This window comes from Motacilla alba, chromosome 4, assembly GCF_015832195.1.
Source record: "Motacilla alba alba isolate MOTALB_02 chromosome 4, Motacilla_alba_V1.0_pri, whole genome shotgun sequence".
Taxonomy (NCBI): Eukaryota; Metazoa; Chordata; class Aves; order Passeriformes; family Motacillidae; genus Motacilla; species Motacilla alba.
Window position 1 is genome coordinate 58583431 of NC_052019.1, and position 15578 is coordinate 58599008.

General features: G+C 35.4%; 1 protein-coding gene across 4 annotated transcripts in view; it reads right to left on the reverse strand.

The window, feature by feature from the left end:
* Positions 1 to 15578, reverse strand: part of LRBA (LPS responsive beige-like anchor protein) — a 367373-nt gene that overhangs the window by 256427 nt on the left and 95368 nt on the right. For 3 of the 4 annotated variants that reach the window (XM_038136498.1, XM_038136497.1, XM_038136494.1), the window contains 3 exons: positions 10802 to 10880; positions 10407 to 10540; positions 8198 to 8259 (listed from right to left, as the gene is read on the reverse strand). In XM_038136498.1, the coding sequence (XP_037992426.1) occupies positions 8198 to 8259; positions 10407 to 10540; positions 10802 to 10880 (275 nt within the window). The remainder of the gene's footprint in view (positions 1 to 8197; positions 8260 to 10406; positions 10541 to 10801; positions 10881 to 15578) is intronic. The other variant, XM_038136496.1, reaches the window with a different exon arrangement.

The window sequence follows — 15578 nt, forward strand, 5'->3', positions numbered from 1 at the left end:
CATTGTACATTTCATATCCAAACAGGAGAATGCGTAAACCCTTAAAACATCCTCCTAGACTAAGTATTATGGAAATATACAAGGATATAAAGCAAACACATTTTTACCACTGAGACCACCACCTGCCAGGATACAATTAACAAGTGATTCTTGCTTCACTAAGTCAAGAATAGGTCACTTACTATTCGTGCAGTATTGGCAAATAATTCTCAATACATCCAACCTATTTTCATGCTTAAGGCAAAAGCAAAGTTTAAAACTTATTTGATTTCTATTACTAAGCAAACTGTCAGTATACATCGATTGATTCATGGCATACTGTTTCTTGCATGAGTCTATCACAATAATGTTTTTGAAATTTAGTCACTGTTGGACACAGACATTTTAAATAACCTATCTATAAGCCATACTAAAACACAATATTCCTAAAGCCAGCAATTATACCTAAGAGAAAAAACAGATTTCACACAGATCTTAAGTGTAGTAAAGTCTGAACCTCAGCAATTTTAAGAATAGGAGTTTGAAAGAAACTCCTACTTAAACACACTAGGGTGCTCTCCAAGTAATTCCATGGAACTCAACAGGCAATTAAACTCTCAAACAATTTAGAAAGCAACAAAAATCAGAGCGGGGATGAAGTTCTAACAGACAGGCTTTGCATTATCATAGGGTTCCACACAGAAAATATTACAATAATCTAGTTCTGGAGAGACAAAATCTATATACTAGTTAAGCCAAAGAACAAAAAAAAATATATGCAGCCAATTTAAATGTAATTTCAACATTCTCCAGTTCAAAGGAAAGGTTTTCCCAGCTGTTTCCATTTATTTCAATCTTATCAGATTTGCACTTCAGACAGCTATCTACCAATCTGATCTTCAGTTGCAGATGCTTCAAATGTATAACAGTTCAATGAAGTAAGTAGCAAAATATCCATAACACACGTAATCCATTTGTAATTATCCCAAGTACTCCACTCAGGGACAAATACCAAGCAGGAAAGCTGTCAACAGACGTTTTCAACACGCAAACTGAAATCCTCAGATTACAGAGATGGAAGAAAAACTCACACTCAGGAAGGAAAGAACTTACACTCTGCATAAACCCCCAGATACATCAGTGTAAGGAGAACCCAAGTGTTCTAGAGAACAGATTTGGTAACATAACCTTCTGTTTTGTTAGAAGGAGACTTAATGACAAGACAGAATCTAAAATCCAAGCACCAAAGGACCGCATTTAAGGAGTCTGGATTCCACAGCCAGTGCCCACCCACACCTTCCAGGACTTTCCTTCACACTCTCCCAAGTTAATCCTACTGACCACTAGCCAAACAGCTAACTGTGTGTATATCAAGTGTCTTGCAATGCAGGAAAATGCAGAAAACCTGTACCACAACAAATAAAAGGAAATGACAATTGAGGACAAACAGATGAATCACAGTGTTGCTTTTACAAAATTGAGAGAGCCTAATTTGTTTCAAAACTGGACTCTTCTACGTGACTGCTGAATGCCCTTAAGCTCCTGGACTATTAGCTACTTTGTGAGGATATGTTGAAATTTTTCAGACAGATTATTTTACCTGGTGATAATAATTGTTACCTGAAACATTAATTGAGCTTAAATCTCTCCTACTTCAGGAGAATACTTCTGAAAAATAGCATGGCCCCTGGCTACTATGAGATCTACCTTTCCCTCTCCTTGGCTTTCCATCCTCTGTAGATTAAAACATACATTGCAGGGGGAAAAGAATTTTTGAGGACAAAACAGTTTATAATGTAAAATTTTTCACTGAAAATATCAGAATTAACACTATACATAAAGCTCAACAGACATTTCCTTATTACTTTCCATCCAGTTGCATCCTAAAAGAGGTTAGGATGAAGATCTTCCATGTCATTTTCCAGTTACAAAGACCATGTAGTATTTGTTACTAAATTACACTAGAAATCTTCCCCATTGCTGCTTGCATAACAATTATTAACATGCTTGGCAATCCTATGTTTTCAAAAGTTAGGATTTACAGTTTTATTACTGTGCCTGGATCTACTTGGTATGAAGCAGATCTGAGCAGCTTAGGAATCTACATAGTCCATTGTAGAGTAAGAAGATCTTGAATAGTCTCCCTTCCACAGCTACCTCATCTCTACAAAAAGCTAGGGTAGCAAATATTCTTCCAATCGTCAAATACTTCAAATGAGCACAAGCAAAAAAATTTTAAAATAATTTTTTAAAAAAAAGTTTAAAAATAAGACAAAGGTGCATTATAAAGTTTCTGGCACAACATTTCATGGAAAGTTGGTAATATAAGGCACAAGGCAAACACCAATGGGCATGATTCATGCAAAATCTTCCCCTAAACTTCTCCATTTAGACATTGGTAAGTTCTTTTTTCAATTTTTGTGTGTTAAGATCTAAATCATTTTCATTTGCCTGATAAAGTTATGTTTCTTATTTTATCATAAAAGCAATCTATCACTGAAACTTTTTAACTCAAGTACAGCTGCATTAATCTTTGATACAGACTAAGATCCTATTGGCAGAAGTTCACCCTGTATAAAAAGAAAACCTTTCCACTCCTGATATCTTCTAAATGGCTTTTAAAAGGAAATTAGAGCATGTATTACAGTGGATAGAAAAAATCACCTGACAGCTTACAAAATCCCTACAAAATCTACCCTTTATGCCAAAGCACACATACATATATATTTCTGACCACATATCTAAAGGATTATAAAATTCTTTTGAAACTTATTTTCAGCTGTTATAACAAAGTGATTAGATGGAAGAACGTTATTGTGATTAAAATGTGATCATCTAATATTTGGGCCACATAAAAAGTATTCCAAGGGCATTTATTCTCTTCATATCTCAACCAAGATATTGCTAAAGAGATTCCATGAATCTGTTGAGTTCGGCTGCCATGGTTCACAGTGACATTGGTCTTTAGATAACCTATAGTCGATTCAATTAAAACCTCATAGCAATCACTGCAGTTATCCATCACATCAAACTGCACTTAAAAAGTAAATTAGGAACCTGTGCAGATCACAGAGCATCAGCATAATGTGTTCCCTAAACAAACACTGAAGCCCATCTTCTACATCAACTAAAATCTCCAAGCAATTCAAAGGCTTGCCACATTTTCGAACACACTGCAGAAATCCATTCCTGAGGTAATGAACTTGGATCATTGATGCAGAGTTTTTTTTCTGAGCAGAGGATATTCATAAAAGCCTGAAGATTCCACTGCATTCCACAAACACTTTAGCAATGGGGTGGAAGAGGAAGGAGGCTGTGGAAAAATTCTGCTGAAAAAATCCAACTCCTTTTGCTCTTCCTTACGGAAGATAATGGAATCATATGGTTTGCATGGGTACATGGACCATGCTGGTGGTATTGCTCAATTAAGATTCCTTATCACAGTAAGACAGATGAGACAACCAAAATGCTGCTCATGCAAGGGATGTACGCTGACTTTTTTATGAGCACCAGAATCTACCAGCAAAGGGATTTGATAGAATCTGAAGTACCATGCCAAAGAAATACCTGTGACAAAAATGTCACCTCTTAACCAGCGACAACTACATTAGACAAGAAAAAGGAAAAATGAAAGCAAGCTGAGGACCTTTGCCTATAAGGGCAGTAAGACCAACTTTTACAGTGTAATTTTTTTCTGTCTTAATACTACTAATCAGCCTCTGCTGTATTTTTTAAATGCACATGTAAATCTTCAAAAACTGTCAGAGCTGCACATGACATGTTCAACTACAATTATATTTCACTGGGCAATATGAGGAGATGCTATCTCTGCACATGAAAAATATTTGGAGTATTAGGGTTTATGCTTCCCTCTTCCATCTCCCCAAGGAAGTAATACTTTATCAATGTCCACTATACATCTAATAGTTATGGTTATATAGTTATATTGCAATATATCATATTATTATTTTCAGAAGATAAAATATTTAGCGATTAAATGTACTGAAATGTTGATCTTGGTTTTACATATACCATCAGTTAGCACGAATGTGCCTTTAGTCCTTTTGAAAAAACACTGGATAGAGGAAGGAGGAACCAAGAAGCAGAACACCTTGTACAAGCATATGGGGTGCACGTGTGGGCAGTGGTGGTGGAGGGGTCATATAAGTTGTTGCAGTATTCACTCATTTTCAGATGTAACCTCTTAAATAGGTTGGGTGGCATTCCATCAATTTTAGAAAATTATCCAAGAGCTGAACAGTGTTGGAATCAGATAGTGTAAGTTTATTTTGCAGTTTAGAACATTTAGATGCAGAAGAAAAATGCTCTTAAGTAGAAGATGAAGCTGAGAAGGGCCACCTAATTAGTTCTCTAACAAAAACTCCACTGATGAGTCAGTTGATTGACTACAGAAAGCAGCATCTTTCAAGTGCCATAAATTCTCTAAATCCACAGGCATCAAGGAAAATTACAGAACCTATCTCACCTATTTCATAGCTTTTCACCTTGGAGCTACAATAATCAGACAAATGCTTCATGCACGTGAGCAAGAGAAAAATATTTTTAATTCCTTCATGAGAGGAGGGAAGACCACAGTCTATAGACATGTGGTTCTACACAGTCATGTATTTCAAGAAAATATCTGACAAATTAAAGGAAGCACAGTAACATTTATGCTTTATGGACATGCACTCAATTCACCCGTGCTGCTTTGAGTTTTAGGCACAGAGAGAGAGCCCTTCTAGATGAAAATGGTTTCTTCAGGGATGACATCAGTTTCCCTGTGAAGAAGTCTTGTCTCACAACTGCATGTGAGCACCTCCAGCATCCTAAGGTCACTCATTTAAGATGGGAGAACAGAAAGAGAACTTCTCTCTTTCGGCTGGTTTAATTACCCCAACAGGATACCAGACCAGACAAGATGGTTGCTTCCAGGTTCACTGTACTGTATGCATTTCTGATAAATGGGAAAAGAATAGATGACCTGGCAGAAGGCTCAGACAATAACATGTGATTTACAGGACATGAATACAGCTACTATAAGATTTATCTGACAGCCTCTCCGATAGTGGACTGTTGAGTATCCGATGGAATGATTTCTAGTCTGAAAAGTCTGCTACTGAGTAGCCATACACATTATTTATTTATTAGATGTTTTGGGTTGAAACCATTTTTAAATGATGCACTTCACAATGCTCAGCCATAAATTTCGTTTTAAACCCTAGAAGGGAGGTAGTGTTATTGGAATGTGTGTCAGACTGAATTAGGATGAGCAACACAACGCTTTTATAAAGTGGCCTTGAATGCAACGTCAATTCCTTCAAAAATGATATTAATGTCAAATAAGCAGGAACACTTTGCAGTAATATTAAATGAAGGATTCTTTATGTTTTGATAGATTTATAGAAATGTAAGTAAACACACACAGACACATCTCAAAATGTAGCATGTCTATCAAAAAACACAACTGTTTTTGTCTTAGAAAAAGCCTTTTGTCTGTGTCTCAAACCACCTGTTTCTCTTTTTACCTTGTGTTAAACAGAAAGCAGTATATCAACATGCAAACACAAAAACATTAAATAAGTGTCTTTTTCCATATGCCTAAATATATGCGTTTTAAATGAGAAAAGAAATTAACTAGGTGTCACAAATAGTTTCAGAGAATTTTACCTCTTGAATTTTTTTTAATTACTTCACCAATTAAAGAGCTTTGTTTTCACAATTTGATGAAAAAGTGGTAGGATACTATTATTCCATTTTCCACTTCTGAGAAAGTAAAATTAATTCAGCCACAGATCTAAATGAACATCAGAAAAATGTCAGGTGCTTCAGAAAAACAATCCAAGTACTTACACCATACCTACAATGTTTAAAATGAATTTTGAGAAGAGGTTATCATAAAAAACACCAAAGATTAATCAGAGCAATCTTTCAATTTCATAAAACGATGGCTAACAAATTTGTGAAGTTTTAAATCAAATTTACAGATACTTACTTCATAACTATGCCACATTATTTATGTGATTAAAAACTGGTTTTTGACCTGATCTTTTGATCTTTGGCACTGTATCCTCTCCATCTCCTCTTAAAAATTAATTAAAATTTTAGCAAAAGGATATCACTTCATTTCCCACCCTATATTGCAGGGGAAAAAAAGAAAATAAAATAAGGGGGAAAAAAAGGGAAAAAAATCAATCAAGCTCAACCCTATCTCCTCCCAGTATCTGTAAAATGTCGGCTTGAAATTCAATTTCATATCTCTCAAGCTTTCATGTAGCAAAAGACAGTTCACTTCTTAACAAAATAAATCACTTCTGTGATTGCCATGCTGACCTTTTTGAATTAGGAAAATTCAAAGTGAAAAATGTAATTATCACCCCAGAACAATCTGTATACATCTGGAGCTAATTTTAGATTCATTTCTCACATCATTTTTCATATTCTGTCCAAAATTACAGCTGCTATGTAACTTTAAAAAGACTTTGAGGTCTTTGTGACTTTATTGGTTTATTTCTACTACTCCACAAAGAACCACCTCAGCCTGTGCAACTTGCACTGCTAAGCAATCACGGTAGCTTCAATTTGATTAGATTAGCATTAAGTGGCATTGTGACACGTATGACAAATAGGTGCATTAGAGCACGTCATTTATTCCTTATCCTTTCCGCTTCCCAAAACCAAGCAAGTGACATACAGTACAGAGCACAACATGATTTTAAGAAAGATTAGATTACCTTACCCAAAAAAAGGGGAAAGGTCAAGCACTAATTATTGATACAAGCGGCATGGATACCAAAAACTAATTTTTCTAAATGGTAATACCAAGTTGTAAGACACATATTTAATACTTGGATTAGTTTTTACTTTAACACATTCCTGAATGAACAGTAAAATTTGTTATATGGATTCCTAAGTAGCAAAGATTCTTTTATAATTTAAATCAGCTGCAAGTTCATATTCTAGAAGTTGTGAACAATGTTCACTTCCAGTACTGCCGTATGTAAAATAATCCCTGAATTCCAAAAGTTCCATAAGGAATATTAAATTCCTTTCAGAGTAAAATGATACTGTATTTCCTGAGGAAGATGGAAAACTAGATGAGCAAAGTTTTGGTTACATTCATTACTAATAACCTCACTGGAAAACATAACTACTCTTCACTAGTTCATTGTAAAATCTATTAGGTGTAATCTCCAGAAGTAATTGTTCTTATTGCACTTTATTGACAACGTAGACTATCGATTTTTCACACCTTCTATGATTCTTTCATTTGTATTCATGAAATGTCTATCAGCACACTCTAAATAAATTTGGCAATATAGGCACTAAAACGAATAAATCGATGTGCAGAAACATTAATTTTGCATTATCCTTATTCGTCAGGCAAGCAAACCATAGGGGCTGTAAATGAAGGTCAAAGGTTCTGAAATGGGTCAGAACCCTTGACCTCTAGACCAATACCATTCCCATTAAAAAAGGCTATTTTAAAGTTTTAAGTAGGGGAATTTACTACCAGAAAGGTATAATTTTAAGGCACCAAAAGAAAGGCTCAATAAAAACAGTCTTTCATTTAATTACAAAAAAAAAAAAAAAAAAAAAAGGAAAAAAAATCGCCCAAAAATCCAATTAATAAAGCATACGTAATTTTAAGAAAGTTCCTTAGGCTCTGTCTCTTTTTGAACCACAGGAACAGGCAGTTACCAAGTTCTTGCATATCTAAAATCACTTTCCCTTTAGGAATGTAGAATGTCCTAAACTGATGACAACCAGGGTTGCTTTCTTAAATTTTTCTCAAATCCTTAGTACTTGTCAAATCAATTAGGAATGACAGGGTTTTAAAAGTATTTATCACTCATTTCATAACCTCTACACAAAAGGAAAAATTCTGCTTATCCCAGAGGATTCAGCATGTCAAGATGCAGGAATCAGTCTGTTTCTTTAATATTATATTGATCCTAACTCATCTTACAAAAATGACAGCACAGAATTATGTAGGCACACTATCTTAAATGTTATGTAAATGCTCAATAGTAAGGTAACAGAAACCCACTTGAATAGACACAGTTGCTATTTTTTTTTAATCAAAAGCCCTTGTACATTATCCTTTTACCTATTACACACGAACCTAAATTAAAAGTAAAATTTAAAATAAAATTTCATCTGTAATTTCCATTGTGTTCAGACAGATCAATTTCAGACCTTATTACTTAAACCTCACCTGAGAGCAAAGGAGCATCACCAGCTCCACAACTGAACTGCTAGATTTCATGCACACAAGACCTACAAAAGGAAAAAAAAAGATACATAAATGCATGCTCTTATGCACCAGCTACTAACACAAACTATTTTGAAGTGCAATAGATTTGAAGCGCTTGGATAAACAAAAGAAAACCAAAATTTTCATGCCACTTCCAGTTCAATTTTGTACTTTTTATCAGCACAAAATAAAAGTATGTATGTGAGAAGGAAATCACAAAATCCATGCCTTCCATCTAAAAGAAGCAGCTAATAGTAATTCTTACCCCCATTACTCAGTTTCAGAAATGTTTGTATGTCAAAATGATCAGAAGTGTGGTTAACATATGTTATATTAATCCACTGTATCTACATTTTGCTATTTCTCGAAGGATTGGTTCATTATATATGCAGAGAAGGGAAATGGCTTCATGACCTCTGCTTTCTCTATGACGCGTTCTCCTTTCAGCCCCCAGCTATCAATCAAGTTTCCATTTTGTTTCATGGCAGCTGACATCCCAAACACTCTTATTAGTACTTTGACCCTTAACCCCATACTAAACCTAAGCAGAAGTGCAAGCAGTAACCTATTATATATTTTCAGTTGTTTACAAACTAATTTGAGTATTATTATTTGTATTCGAATTTCGGTTTGGGTTTGTCTATAACTGGGGTTTAGAAACAAAAATTGGTTTCATGTGTTCATTTCTGTCTAGACAGCTCATACACTCCCACTGATTATCCTGCTTTTTCTCTGCTCATCCAATTTATGCAATACTCATCTATTCATCTATATAACTATACTACAGTCAAAATACTTTGAACCAGATTCTCTTTTATCTTCAAAAAAAAAGCTTTGAGAAAAACTGCTTTTCTGTTTTTTCTTATTAAATGAATGAAATAAATTTGTTCACAAGGCAGCTTCCATTAAAATGTTTACCAGCTAAAATGATGCCCAAATGCATAAACAAAAGTAGAATCCCATGTTTTTGAGTCTCCCAGAAAGCAATTCATAGATTTTTTCCTTCCATTTCTTCTTACCTCAAATGGTAAGCAAGCTAAACTCCTAAACTAAACAACTTTAATTTGTGAAATTTAATGAAGTCTCAATTTTTATATCAGCAGTCCTCAGTGAAACACCTAGCAGTGTTTGATACTCTAATTGTGTTTCTGACAATGCTCATATTCAGCCCTACAAACAGGATGACTGTCCTAATCCAAGAAACAAGTAGTTTCAAAAATGTTTTTAAAAGAACTTTAATTCCCTAGGAAGAAACTAGATCTGTTAGTGCAAACATAGCTCAAATTAAGCAACCAAGGTATTCTACCATGAGTGCACTTATCACTGGAAGCTGCAACAAGCTCTTCTTGTCACTTCTTCCACAGGACAAAATCTGAAAATTTCACTCTGAAAAGCAGTGGACAAAGCAATTCATATGATACAGTCAGATTTTGAGAAAATTGAAACACTGGTGTTGCACTGCTAAATGCAGTCTTCCAATATACATATTTTTTTGAATTGAGGATATTATTGTCTGCATTGGATAACTGAGCCTCATTTTTAAGCAGCGAAATCCATCATAGAAAGAAAACTTCACTATCTCAATCTCGACCATTTCATGCCAGTCTTCCACCAGGAAGAGCCACGATCACTGCTGTGCACAGGAATCCCCATATTCTCAGAATTCTCCTCCATACTGACAAGGATTCCTCTTACCTGTATGACTCCCTTCCAATTAGAAACCAAAAAGCCAGGAGCAGACTCACGTGCGAGAGAAGCAGCAGAACACACTCCACTGACATTGTTCCCAAGAACACTTCAGTTCCAACATCCCAGTAAAAGTATCAGGTCTTGTACCCAACTCGCTACACTATACCCTTGACTGTGTATCAAAGAGTTGACCCTGACACCAAAATTTCTCTTGAAGCTCACAAAACACATTTTGTACACCAGCTTCTATGGCCAGAAGAGTTGAAAAACAAAGGAAGATGGATACAAAGCAGTAGCAGAGATGGCAAAGATGAGTCAGTGACAATGACCTCAGAAGGCTAAAGACAGAAGTAACAAGAGGCAGTGAAATACCGTGGACAGCACTGTTTGGGAAGGCAAGAAGAAAGTTCCTAAATAAAGAAATTTTCAGTCTCCATGGTAACAAAGAACACAAAACCCCCTTTTTTACAAGGAAACTTACTTGTACCTTCTATCAGCAACTCCTGCCCATGGCTGCCCAAAAGAGTCCGAGAAAGAAAGGGAGCAAAATCCACAAAAATCTCTCTCAGCAGTGGGGCAGCTTTTTCCAAAGCATGCTCAAGCCTGTCTGTAATACTAGTGGAGAGATACGTGTGATTAGCAATAAAGGAAGGAAGTTACTGGGATTTTGTAAAAAGGAATATAGATTTTGACCATGTTAAACTAACATACATATATAAGAAGGAATTAATCCAACACTCAGTATTTTCTCAAACCTTCATTAGTTATTGAAAATCAGCAAAAGGACATTTTTAAGTTATGTGATATCAGAATATCAATTGTAATATCAATAACATGAGCCACAGCACAACTGATCAGATCAATTGGAGAAGTTACCTCATATTGGAGGCAGAATCCTCAGGCACGGAAGAAACTGCAGGAACAGATGGCAATTTTGAATTAGATGATCCCCTTCCTACAAGGGAAAGTAATAATAAACAAATTATTTAAGAAAACATACCAGGGATTAGAAAAGCAGACCAGAAACTAAAGCTTTGAGTTCTGAGAAACCACCGTTTTCAAGTGTTGTGTGAGGACCAGGTGAACTCCATTCACCTATTTGTACCTCAAATATTTTTTTTTTCCCTAGAAGCCTTATTTACTTGCCTTCATATTTACCAGGTATGCCATGGCAAGTTTTTTAAATGTTGCTTTAGCACATACAGAAAGTAACTCAAGGAAGCATTCTAGTTTGTTTTGTGAAGCAAGTCAGCCTAGGCTGCAGTGGTTCCTTCTGGTCTAATAAGCCAGGATCCTCTCTGAACAAATTTAGTAACACTTACAACCCTAAAAATGAATACAAACAATGTTTTACACCTTTAATATGCCTATAATATGCTAATTTATATAATAACACAAATAATAATACACAGCCAAATGGTAATGCCATCTCTTTTGGTTAGTGGAAGTGTTCACCTAATTTCAAGTAACTTGCACAGAAAACCCTTAATATTTTTGTCTAAAATTAATATATATATTTTCATCAAAATCATGCAGAAAACAATGTGTGGGTATTTTCAACAGCCAGGCTTAAATTTTTGCAAAACTGAGACTCTGACCGAGGCAGCTGTGATAAAATTTTCCATTGCACTGCTGGTGTCATTCGCATGATGGCAGTGGTATAACCTCATTTATGAGTTATTAACTTTGCCACATCAATTATTCAAAGGCTGATAGGGAAGACTGGGTCATTTATGTATCCTACACTTACAGAAAAAAGCAGTTGTGTTATGTCAAATTGACACTACATGGCTCTCATCGGCACAGGAGGAATCTGTAAATATTAAATTCCGCTGTTCAGTATATAGAGAAATACAACCTCCCCATACTGCAGTATGGATTGGTATTAGCAATGATGAACAGGGGGCAAGCAAGACAGCCAGAGACTTCACAGATATTTTCTGCCGGGATAGGAATGGTGACTCACAAATCTTACACTGCATTCCAAGCTATAGAGAGGAATGAATCTTAGCAGACAGGTTTCTGTGCATTTCCCAGGAGCATGACTGCTCCTAGTCCATCTGCAATCCTATCTCTTTCCACTCCAGGACCCTGTCCTATTCTCTTTCCTCTCACCTTGCCAGTTACAGATTTTTATGCTTCTGGAAAGGAGTGGAGGAAAAAAAAAAAAAAAAGGAAAAAAAGCCTGAAAAAAGAGAATTGAATTATTTTAGTTCTCACACCTATCTTAGCAAAGATGTTACCCTTCTTAGAACTGTAACTATGGAAAAATTCCTGATGGTCCCACCTACAATGGAGTTTGTTGATTCAGTTAAATGCAATCTGTTGGAAATCAGCTGCTGAGATCTTGAAACTACCAAAATGTGTCAACTGAAACTTTTCAAAAATTTTCAACTTTACTGAAGTGAAACAGATTTAGAAAGAGATGGCAAAGATGGATCCCTGAGATAGTGAATTTATTTCTCTCATCAAATTTCAAACTTCTGCTCCATAACTCTGGCAACACAAAGCTTCCTCCAAAAAATATCAAGGGTTTCTGGTGGGTAAAGGTTTTTTGTTTTTCTATCCAGAGAAGGTGGTTTTGTCCAATCTTGTTTCAAACGCAGCACAGGAACTAATAAAATAAACTAGAATATCATAACCATGAAAAGTTTTGCTCTCATTTCCTTTTCTTTCTTCAGAGATAGGAGATATCTTTGTGAATGTGATTCATTTGTGTTTTTCATAAATGCAACCTGAAGCTCTTATGCTGACTGCTGTATAGGTATGATAGAATCAGAAGGAAAGTGAGTGAGCCACACAGAATGAAGGATAAGAAAGTGGTGAACAGTGTTAGCTGAAAGTAAAATGAAATGTGAATCTTCTGGGCACGGTATCCTAAATAATTTCTCTAATAAAGACTAATCAAATATATATTCCTGAAAGTTTCAAGATGACGGCAAGATTTTGTAAATGTTCTCAATATTTTCATGGATATAACTCCATTTTTTAATAGCTAGTTTTCCACAGTCAAACCACCAAAAAGTATTTTGCGTATTCCCAACAGAAAAGCTGTCAAACAATGTGCCGAAAATTAGAACACAGCCTCCTGCACAGAAAAACAAAGCCGACATAAGGCAACAAAGCCACATGATTCAGTGGTTTGTCAGATATTTAACAGCTACAAAATTTTCTTTCCCTTTTAATTTTTTATTAAGACTTTACAACTACTATGTCATTTGTCACGAGAATTTTTCTATTTAAATAATTTGACTAGAATACCCAGCTTTCTCCCTAAAGCCCAACATCCCTATTGTCATTTAGCAAGTCCTTCTAACTTGAAAATACTCCAAAGTCCACATGTCCAAAAGGTGATTTAGAGGCACACACTTCCCATAAAGTGAAATTAGCACGCTGATCTGGGTAGTCCAACACAGTACCCAACTGACATGGCACACAAAGCCTTCTAAATGAGAAAGTCCTCAACACACAGGTTGTGGAAGCAGCATGTCTTGATACAGAAATGCTCACATGTGTTTTAACACATCTAAAATCTGTCACCAGTAATCCACTACTCACTGGGTAGGGTTATATAGTCAATAGTATATACAACTAAAATCCTACCGTATTAAAGCTAAGATTATCAGGATAAAATAAGACTTAACAGTGAAGCATAACAGCAAGAGTTTTTAAATTAAACGAGATGAAAATAATTCCGCGGAGTATTTGGGCCATCAGCAAAATAACTGAAGGAAAAAATTATGGAAAAAAATAAAATCAAAGGAAACATCTGCAAGGGCAATGAGAGGGCTTAATAGCCATCACGAGGCTAGTAAAGAAACATACTCTCAGTCTAGGGTAACTTGGCTTTATTGTTGTTTGTTTTATTTTGTTGGGATGGGTTGGGGCTTTTTGAGTTTTCAATTTTGTCAACATAACTGGTAAAATACTTTGAGTGGGAGGTAAAGGAAATCACTGACAGCATAGGAGATGATCATTTTTTCTTCAAGAAATATAAAGAACCTACACAAAACAGATTAGGTACAAATGCAAAACACTGTGAAATTTTAAGTAAATATCAACTTTTAAAAAAAGACATAGCAGAAAAAGCACTGATAATTTGAATTTAACAAAGCGTAAGGGAGGCATCTATATAAACTGATATTCTTTTTGAAGATTACATAAGGATATTTATGGTCCGAATTTCTTCATGCTTATCAACACCTAAAACCACATTATAAACTCAGATATTTTTCACTAAAAGGGGTGAATCTCAGATTTATCCCAGCAGAGAATTTCAGGGTTCTTTCAATGGGATTAGGCATAGTGATTTTTTCATGCAGATTTTGTTTTGTGAAAGTACCTTTTTTTTTTCTTTATTTAACTCACAGGTAGCTTTTTATTACTTTTTTCACTTTTTTCTGCTTTTAGTGAAAAAATGAAAATACTTCAGTAGCATATTTTCATCCACAACACACATGTGGGTAAGTTCAGTAGCTACTTCAAACATGTGGAACTAAACTGACTTATCTCTTCCTTATCCTTTCACTGATAAACTGGCTCCTTCAAACTGACAGTTTTACAGACATTTGCAAGAACATAAAAGAAAATGCAAATAGATCATCTGTCTAGCACCCTTACAGTGAAACCTTATTGTTTATTCAAGGTCCCCAAGGGTCTAAACAAACAGTGTCTTGAGCAATAAAATATTGTTAAAAAACTCTTTGTGCAAGATCCTCATGCTTTTGCACGTACACTTACAACGTGCACTTGGCAATACACAAGCAGTACATGATAATTTACTTTGCGAGGAGATGGAGATGAAGTATAAAAAAAGCCCAGAGTTGAGTTAAATAACCATATCTCTTATTTTTGTACAACAGACCTACCATAAATAAATGCGCCAGCGCCCTGGGTGGAAGAGGTATCTAGTAAAATAATGAGCTCATTCTGGGGCTGGAAGTGCACAATGCAAGACTACAATGAAAGGTTTTACAAGCTAATATAAGGGATCTGTTACATAAACACATCTGTAGGCTAAACCAAAACAGATTTTTATGAAACAACGGTGAAAACTTCTCTTAAGAGAAGCAGCTTTAAAACAGTTTTTATACTGACACAGTATCAAGCCATTTTCATGGCATATCATCAGAATCTGAGGTCTTTTAAAGTGTTATTATGCTTTGGTAACTAGCCTTCAACTACTGCCACTGTTAAGTTGGAATTCTCTTTGAAATAATTACTATAATCCAGTGAATTGCTTGAACAACCTCTGCACTGATGGTAACTCACTTCATGATCATTTCTCTTACTTTGGCTTGTCTCCTGTTAATTTATTTTATTGCATGACTTCAAGTTCATTTTCACCTATGTATAAAAATCAATGAATACCATTCATCTTTGCAAAAGAAGCCAACTGCCGAAAAAAGTTTACATTTTCCTATGTATTGGACTAGAATTCAGGAGTCACAGCTCCGTTTTTACCTGCTGTTACTGCTTATCTGGTGTTTCTTCCAAGCATTCACTTCCTTTGTCACATCACCCTTTGATACAGCCTTGTTTACAACTTCAAAATTTGGGGAACAGCTTGTCCAGAGAAGAAAATATACTGTAACTAACTGTGTGTGGCTCAGAGGCAAAACAAATGAAACTCAACAGAACTTCAAGTAGGAAG